Genomic DNA, 9,595 nt, shown 5'->3' with positions numbered 1-9,595 from the left:
GCTGCGGATGCTAAAGTATGAGCTAATAAATTTTGTGATCTAGGAACAAAATTAATTGAGCAGGTAAAAAATGTAGATATGCTAGCTTTGCAGCTATCAATAGCATATCCAACATAGGATCGGAGCGGAGTCCCTGGTGAGAATAAGTAGCACTTCAACGTATGGCAATCTGTGTAAAGTTGGATGGCCTGTTCACCATGCGCTCGTAACCATGATAACGCTTCTTTGCACGCAACTGCTTCAGTCATGAGTGGGGATAAACATTATATTAAATAATTTATTTTTAGTATATTAAAAATATGCATTATATATTTTCAAAAAAAAAATATACGTTATATTAAAAAAAAATACATTATTTAAGTATTAAAAGTATATTCAATACACAAATAATATATTTTTAATATATTAAAAATGTATTTTTATTATGATTCACGTAGCATTATTTTGCCATCGGAGAGAGTGATGACTGATGAGTACTATACTTATTAGCAATAATTGAGAGAAATATCAGAGAGATCAGATAATATATCAAAGGGATGGGACCCCAAGCGGAAGGGTCAAGGGTATGTATGAGTACGGGAAGACAGAGAAGACTCGTTAGGTATAATCAACTTGTTTTTGTTTTTTTTTTTTTTTGATTAAAAGAGAGAGGGAGAAACCCTCGGGACTCAAACACGTCTATAATCAACTTGTATGTATTTGGTGTTTTTCTGTAAAAGTAATTATTAAGAATGTATTTGTAGGAGAAATTAATTAGCATTTTTTTATTATCTTAAAAATTTATTTCAAACATTTTTCTACAAAAATATTTTTAATCGTCAATATATATATCCTTACAACAACCCAACAATAAAGGACAATAAAAATAAAAATAAAATTTGGATAAGTTTTACACATTCTTAATTATTTAGAGAAAAGAATATGGACACTCATAGCTTGTAATAACTCTCTTTAATAAATAAATAAATAAAATGGCAATATGCCACGGAACTTAGTGTAATGGTTTGTCGTCTGACTTACTACCATGATGAAATTGAAGGCGGCATTGTGGGGGTTCGAATCACATTGAAAATATGAATAAAAAAAAAAACATTTCGACAATTGAATGTGGTGATTGGATCTCTTGTGCGCGCATGAAAACTAAGGTCTGACCAGTGAACTTATTTCGCGACTCGCAATTTACCTTTGCAGTGGCTCTAGTTCACCAAACATGTAAGTTTCATACTTTTTAAATTGCCATAAATTTTTAATTTTCTTAACCGTGAAATAACCTCATTGTATAATGGGCAAATTGTGTGGTCCAATAGAATAGTAGAGAGGTAAATCATGTTGACTAAGTGACTTATTTGGTGGGAGGACTAATATTTGGTGCTGACAAAAAGTCTACCATATTTTTTTTGGTGTCAACCACACATTGTGGTCCGGGTCTTTCTCTGTCCGTTTAACGGTCCGTATAAAAAGTCCACCATATTGAATGTAACTTTCAAACTGCCGTTGTCAGATCAAAGCTCAATCATATATTCTTGTCCGCAATCTAGCACCCATAAACTAATTGAGTTGTTGTGCAACTTTGCTTAAAGGGAAGTAAAAATTATTCTGTTCACAATTTACCTTTTAAAGATTCACAATTTGTATACTACGAAAACATAATGCTAACATATATGTAATTGATTACCTTGTTTGTATTAACAAGTTCCTTTCAAATATTACAGTTACACGACATTATCATATTATGATTTGCTTTAAAAAAAAAAAAAAAAAAAAAAAAAAACAGATTAGGATTTAACGACCATGTATTGTAGTCACAAATTCTATTCTACACTTGTTATGTGTTTTGACTTACAAACACAATTTATACTCTAAAAATTTATAATTCCAATACTAAAAATACACCATTTATATGTCGTTTAGGACTAGGGTCCACCTTGCAAGATAAACCCTGGACCATGGTATAACAACTCATATGATATGATGTATGGAAACAAAGAAGTGTTTGTTAATAGAATTTTGTATTATTTGTCTGAAAGTGAAATTTTAAAAATAAGATAGAAAACATATATATTTATTTGACATTTTTTTAATTTAAAAGCATAAAATGAAAAAATAGAACATTAAAGAACTAAAAAATTAGAGAAAATGAGAGAAATAAAGTAAACGCAACCAAATTATATAGCATGGGTGATGGGTTGGATGAAAAAAACGTAATTTTGAAATTTCAATAAAAATATTAAAAGAGTCTTTCAAATACATTTTTTTTGGATAAAAGTTTGACTCGAACACATTTAATAATAATAATAATAATAATAATAATAATAATAGCCAAGGCCTTGTGGTCTGAAGGCAGTAAGATTGCACTCTCATATGAGAGAGTGTGGATTTGAGTTTTAATGGATTCGGTATTGACTTTTTGTGCTTTAGTAAGTTGAGAAAGTAGTTATAAACAGATACTACATTGCAATAGAATCAGTAACATTCAAATAATAATTTTGCTAAATTTTTAGGAAGATTTTAAATTTTTTCTATTTTAAGTTCATTCATGCACAAAAATAGATTGTAATGTCAATACATGTTTATGGTTTTATTGGACCATACTCATATGTAATTGGGTAACATTGGATGAGAACAAGAATTAAATAAATAGGGCATTGAACTGGAATTGCCCTTTCGATCCGTAATAAAATAAGGTTTTAAGTGTCAAAACACAAATAGAGACCTAATAACAAGGCTATTACAAAACTTGAATAACTAGACAAGCTTGTTTTGAAGGAGAAGATCCAATGAAAAATAATGAAAGAATTTTAAGATTCAGATCAGTTCATAATGTCTAAACCTCTTCTCTCTTTCTTCTTCCTCCTGCTTGGCCTGAAAAAAACTTCCACCATTGAACTTACGTACTCTTATATATTTATTACTCTAAATAATTTTCACCACGCCAAACTCAATATGTCTATCCCCGTCTCATCAGTCATCATCACATCTGATGCTTTTTGTTTTTTCGTCTTTTTCGTTTTTTTACTGTGTTACTAAAAATCTAAAATGGACTCTCTTCTGATCCAGAACAACCAATGGTGGGCTGACAACGTTCAATAAAGAAGCGGGGTCCGCAAATTATTGTGTGTACCTAGTCTGCATAATGATATGTGAACCATAATAAAAAATATATTTTTAATATACTAAATGTATATTATTTTTGTATTGAATGTACATTATACAATATAATATACACTCAGAACGAAAATAATAATAATGTACATTATTTTTGTATTAAATATACATTATTTTACAGTAGACAAAATATGGTTCACACAACTTGTATAGATCATGTTCCACACAATAATAATTGATATGATTCAAGACATATTATTGTTTTTATTTGGCAAAAAGGACTACGACAAAAAATAATAATAATAATAAAATAAAAAATAAAAAAATAAAAAATAAAAAGACGTACACCAAATATGATAAAATTAATACTTTAGCATCAAATGTGAAAACGACGGGACCAAAAATAGAAGTACTTTATAAATTTTATCATCTAAACTTTCAGTATAAAAATAAAGAACAAAAAAGCAACACAAACTATTAACAATAATGATTATTATTATTTACTCTCAAGTAGCTATGTAACACATTCTACACTTGAACCAGAAAACTATTACTCACAATCTACCAGTCATTAAACTAGTCCTATTTTAATTATAACTAACAGCCATTTAATTTGACTGCAAACCCAAAATAATAATAATAATAATAATAATAATAATAATAATAATAATAATAATAATGCACTCCCTACATGCATACCTATATTCTCACTACAAACAATTAATTAATAGAAATTTTCTACAGTGCCCAAGGTAACCAGTACAATCATGTATATCATACTTAATTATATCCAAGGTTGAAAAAATCGCTAGGCGCCTGGGGACCGTCTAGGGCGCCTAGGCGGGCGCCTGAAGCGATTAATCGACGCCTAGGCCCGATTTTTGCAACACTGATTATATCAGGTACAATTAGATATACCATACATGATTGTATTCCGTGTTATCAACACCATAGAAAATAAGTATTATCATCCTAGCATCATATTGACACACTGTTGGGGACACCTCGGCATGTTACCCCAGGAGAAGAGCTAGGAGCAAGAAGTTCATATGGAATCACCCCAGCACCACACCTGTTCCTCAATCTGGTGTCGCTATTCCGGGCCTCGATTTCCTTCTCCGCCTTCCGAATTTCGGCCGAGAATTCGTAGAACGCCTCGACCATCTCGGTGTCGCCTGTCCACGTTGATGTTTGGGGTCTTTCGCCGAGGTATTCCTCGTCGGGGGAGTGAGTTGAGAGAGTGTCCACCACGGCCATGAGCTTCGTGGCTTGCAACAGGCTTGGTAGTGCGGAGAAGAAGTACTTCTGAGGGTCTGCTGTGAAGATGGCGTGCTCGGGGTCGTTCTCCTCGGGGATTAGACGACGCATGAGGGTCGGGCGGTTAGGGATGTAGCCCCCGTAGGGGTACTGGCCGAAGTTCAGGGCGGCATGCTGTGCAGACGAGAGCCAAATGATGGTGGTGAGGATCAAGATGAGGTCGTCGGGTGTTGCTAAAGTTGGCCACCAGTCGGCGTGGCGAACATCGGCATGGCCCACGTTGATGGACTCGGCGTACCATGCCTGAAGCTCCCTGTCGTTGCAGACCCGATCGGGGTCTGGGTAGTAATGGCTCACATAAGTCTTAACCCAATTCTCAATCGCGCCCCAGATCAAGAGACCATCTGCAGCATATGGATAATCCTCGATTAAAAGCTTAACCCCGTGTGGCTGTGTTGAATCCGCTACTGCTACTCCTCTACATCATTCAAAGAAAATAACCATTTAGATTCACTGTCTTAATCTTGATCTAGATAGGTGCAAATGTTGCAAAAATCGCGCCTAGGCGCTAGGCGGTCGGCCTCCTAGGCACCCGCCTAGGTGCCCTAGGCAGTCCCCAGGCGCCTAGCGATTTTTTCAACATTGTAATAAAATTACCTTCGGATTAACTCAGCAGGGAGATTCTCCAAGTCGAACCGCCAGTTCTTATAAGCAGCAGCGCTGATCTCCATGGCATAACGACCTGGAGTGAAGCAAGACTCTATAACACCATCATTGCTGATCAAGCCCTGGCGAGCCAAGGCATTAATCTCGAGCGTGTATCTCATGTGTGGATCGAGAAGCTTATAGATTGGGTGCATGGCACTTAACTGCCTATGAGCAGCCAAAATAAAAGGCTCCATACTAGCATGTGTTCGCAACCTAAGAAAACGACGAACCAAAGGCGTTTAAACGCAAGTCTCTTACACAAGGCCGAATCGAAAATCGGTTGCTATCTATCTAGCTTAATTACCAGTGGTGAACGAGTTGGTGAACGCCAGCATCATTGGAGCAGACGTGAGCTTTAGCAAGTTGCCACATCCAATAAGTGGTTGCATCCTCTGGCGGTGTGACTACCCGCTTGGACCTCGAACTCGGACCAGTTGACGGGAGGCTAAGCTCGATGGCAATTGGTTTGAGAGTCCCGATATCAGTCAAAAAGAAAAGGGTCCGGGTAGCATATGCAGCACGGCCATCAAGAGCATTAATCCGGTCAACAAATGGTAGGTACGCGTCATGATAATCCACAATGTACAGCTTATTTGAATCTAAAGCCTGTGTTCAGATTCACCAAACAGAGAAAAATATTGTAAAGTTGAAAGACTATAGAGACTGAAAGTTGGTCATAAAAATATTTTGTTTCTTATTACCTCTTGTACAGACATGCCATTGATATGTCCAAGAATGTGTTCTTCTTTGAGGGCAGAATCTAAGGGGCCATAGATCTCAGGGTCGAGCTTGCTTACTGGAGGGAAAACCTGAAGCCTTTCAATGGATACAGGGTTAATACCTGCAAGTACTTGCCTGGCAAATTCATCATCTCGCAGCCATGCCAGTTTATCCTCTATAAAAACGTAACACAATATAAGAAACATAAATACTAGACTATTTTATGTACTAACAAACAAACAAAAAAATAGTCAAACAGTATAGGCTTTACTTGAGATTATCTTAGGAATGTCAAATTTGAGAAGGTCGCCGTCTTTGAACTTGGTGACGATTTTTGGCAATGGGAACTTCTTCAAGACATCATCCTTAATTCCGAGTTTTAGAAGGACCCCTTCGCTATAAAGTCTATCAATGTCTTGGTATCCTTTTAAGTCCTTGTTTTTTTCCGAGATTTTAGCCTGCAATCCCGGGAGTAAGTTGTGAAGCACAGCTTTAAGCCTTCCAGTGGAGAATGCGTCCCGCTTAGTTTCCTCGAATTGCTCATCCCTTGGCACATACATTGGCAATGGCTTCTCCACTCTACTCTCGGCATTGATATCTTTAAGAAAAAGCATTGGTCGAACTCAATGATCTAATGGCATGAAAAAAGAATACATTTTTATGTACTGAGTAACAAACTTACCGGTGTCTGTTGGGACACGACCAGTACGACAACGCCTAGGATAAGGAATAGCTTCGCCACCAAGTCTGGGACGAGCAAAATCGACCCCCTTATCAGGATTCCCAAGATCATTGTAAACATCGAAATCATATATCCTATCAGACAATTTTCGAACTCCTGTTCCATCACCCCTCAAATCTCGAAGCTCTTTCTCCCTCAATGCTTTTAGTCCGGCAGGTGTCTCGTTGGGCAGATACGGCTGTTAAGAATCAGACAATCAGCAAGTTTCTTTCAACAAACATAGTAAAATTAATCTTACCATGCTCCTAATTTTAAGTACTACAGTAAAAGTAAACATGTCAAATGGATAGCAAAATTGGCAGACAATGCATGGCCCATATAGTTTGTCTACATATCATGATGTCCAATGGTTCTTTCTTGATCAACTTTCCTTTCAAACTTTTCTATATTATTAAAACATTTGGGCAAATCTTGCCACATACATAATTGACATTAAAATAATAGTATTAACAAATAAACAAATACATTCAAACCCACATTTTTTTCACACAATATACAATACTTGCAGCTGGGATGGTTCTAGATCAACCAGTATATAATATATATATCCTCCCAAGAAAATATTAATTATGCCCGTATGGGCTTAGCTCACTAGTTCAATAGGCAGTCTTTGGGAGAAGAGACCAAGGTTCGAAACTAGACAACGGTAGTGTGGGGATTATGCCCATAATGGACAGATCCCTTGTGCGCACCGCCATTTGACCCTATCTGTTGGGCCATTGATTCACCGTGATTTACATCTTCCCAAATGCTATGTCGGGCCCGGTTGTAGGGGGACCTTAGGCTTGGGTATTCAACCTAATTATATATGGGGGATAAACACAGCCAAGATTTGCCCAGATCTTGAATGAGAACATTGAATCTCTTGGAAGAGATTAACATCATCTCCCAGATAGCTGTCCACATACTATGATGATGACCTTAAAAAACATTGAATTAGTCTTGGACAGACCAAGATGATACCTGGTTAGAGAAGAATATCCTGCTGTCAGGGTGGTTTTTCTTGGATTGAACCCAAGAATTGCAAGGGAAATGGACTGTACCACATGCAAACCCTTCAATGGTGATGCTCTCCAGGAAGAACTCTTGCTGGTGCTTGTTGGTGACTGTGATTGCACCAGGGACCCCAAAGTTGGAATCCACCACAAACTCTGCAATGTAATTCACTCTCTCTGTCTTTAGATTTGACTTCTTGGACCAATCCTTTAACACCGCTGGCTTGCTCTTGTGTGGCCCCTTGCTTTCTATCAACCAAAAAAAAAAACCATTCTTGAAAAGGTCAAACATTGTACAGTGCCCAAACTCCAAAGCATTAGTTTAACTAGTTCAGGAATTTCTACAAATGCCTTGTGATATTATATTATGTTACTCTAAAATCTCAAGTTTAAGCTCAAATCATAAATCATTCACCTCATGATTATGTAAATATCACTAGAAAAACAAAAACAAAAAGCAAAAAGTTGACTTACTTGGATCAATTTCAGAGCTGATGAGCTCCATCACAACATTTCTGCCAAAACTTTCAGAGAGATTATCAAGATGCTTGACGAAAGTTTCCTTAAAATCTTCATTGTCCTTGTTCCTCACAGTCACCACAGCTCTAACCTTAAACTTCACACCTTTCTCCGGCACAATCTTCACCACTTTCTGCTCGCTGCTCACGGCTGCCACCGGTCTAACCCTCTTCACTTGCAGGCCCCTTCTCCCCAGCGGATCAACAACCCGGTTCACGCGCAACTGCCCATCAAGATCCGCTACAGACTTCGATGAGCTCAGAAATGAACTCAGTCTAGATATCTCCAGCCTTGAAACTCCCAACAGCTCATTTACCAGAGCCATTTTTAGCACTATCAAACACTCTACTCGATTGTTGTCAGCTCTCTGCTCTTTTAGATTATTTTTGAGAAAGAAAGAAAGAGAGAAGAGAGAGAGAGAAAAGAGTGAATTATAGAGGGTGTTTTGGTTAGTATAATAACAGAGACAGAGTCTGATACATCATACATATATATATACACATTTTATTTATTTTTTTGAAGAATATATATACACATATTCTTAGTGCGCATAAAATTATGGTTTTCAAGTGTTTCGCCGGCCACACGTTTTTGTTATTTTTTTATTTTTTTTTTGTTTTATTATTAAACAAATTATTACCGTTTAAGAAAGAAATAGACGAACAGGAACAGGAACACTAGTCAATTGAATAATTAGGACGAGAAACGAGACAAAGGTTGTTGTTTATGAATGCATGGGGATTAAATTTCTCAACATGAGACTTTTAACAAAATTTGACGGTTTAATTTTTTTTTTTTTAGAGCATTGATGGTTTAATTTTTGATTGTTGAATTTGATATTTATAACCATCATTTTAATTGAAGATTTAGAAGTTATTTTATCACAATGTTTATGATACTACTAATACAAAATTCACAAGATTCAATGGAGTAAAACATTGGCTTAAGGATTTAAGCAAGAAATTAATTACCGACAAACGTGATTTGAACTTCCAACATTTACTTTGCTATAAGCTATGGGTTGTTGACAACTAACCATACCGGGTCTATATATTTTTGTCAAACTCCTAGGAATTTATTGTGATTGTTTGATTGACTAACAAAGAAATCAATTAAAAAAATGCATTTCGTATCAACTAAAAAAAACTAAATTAATAATTAGATTATACGGAGTATATTTTTAATTCACATCTGTAGGGTTCAGTTTCTTTCTTGGCGGGTGATGAACCCATTCCTCATCCCCTCTTAGTTGAAATATAACACATGTTTCAATTTTATATCAGAGTTAATTTCATGTTAAAAGTCATGAGTTTATATAATATGTAATAAATGTGTAGTTGAGCTTCAAATTTATCAAATTGAAAATGAGTTAATACCAGTTGGGGTCCTCCAAGTATAGTGGCACTGCGGTTGTTCTACTGTGGACCATGGTCTAAAAATGACGTCGTTTCTTTACAACCGTTAAATTTTAACAAATTCCGTATTTTTTGTGTGTTTAAAACAAAATGGAACTACAGTGTATCTAAAATGAAACTGAATAATTTGTCTC

General features: G+C 36.0%; 1 protein-coding gene across 1 annotated transcript; it reads right to left on the bottom strand.

The window, feature by feature from the left end:
* Positions 1–3,772: 3,772 nt before the first annotated feature.
* On the bottom strand, positions 3,773–8,522 carry LOC109192488 (linoleate 13S-lipoxygenase 3-1, chloroplastic-like). The gene is made up of 8 exons (XM_019343150.1): positions 8,002–8,522; positions 7,496–7,776; positions 6,473–6,710; positions 6,062–6,388; positions 5,772–5,965; positions 5,375–5,676; positions 5,020–5,283; positions 3,773–4,840 (listed from the first exon to the last, which is right to left on the bottom strand). The coding sequence occupies exons 1-8, from the start codon at positions 8,369–8,371 to the stop codon at positions 4,084–4,086; spliced, it is 2,733 nt and encodes a 910-aa protein (XP_019198695.1). The 5' UTR covers positions 8,372–8,522; the 3' UTR covers positions 3,773–4,083.
* Positions 8,523–9,595: the final 1,073 nt, after the last annotated feature.

This window comes from Ipomoea nil, unplaced genomic scaffold (genome assembly GCF_001879475.1).
Source record: "Ipomoea nil cultivar Tokyo-kokei standard unplaced genomic scaffold, Asagao_1.1 scaffold1770, whole genome shotgun sequence".
In the NCBI taxonomy this organism is placed as follows: Eukaryota; Viridiplantae; Streptophyta; class Magnoliopsida; order Solanales; family Convolvulaceae; genus Ipomoea; species Ipomoea nil.
Note: the sequence above shows the minus strand (reverse complement) of the source record. Positions and strands in the feature narration are given on the sequence as shown.

Excerpts from the sequence above, each read along its gene's own strand:
- LOC109192488 (XM_019343150.1), bottom strand. The coding sequence starts at position 8,371 with ATGGCTCTGGTAAATGAGCTGTTGGGAGTTTCAAGGCTGGAGATATCT. Across the intron at positions 6,711-7,495 it reads GGATATTCTTCTCTAACCAG|CCGTATCTGCCCAACGAGAC; the intron begins GTATCATCTTGG and ends GATTCTTAACAG. Across the intron at positions 5,966-6,061 it reads CATTCCTAAGATAATCTCAA|AGGATAAACTGGCATGGCTG; the intron begins GTAAAGCCTATA and ends ACGTTTTTATAG.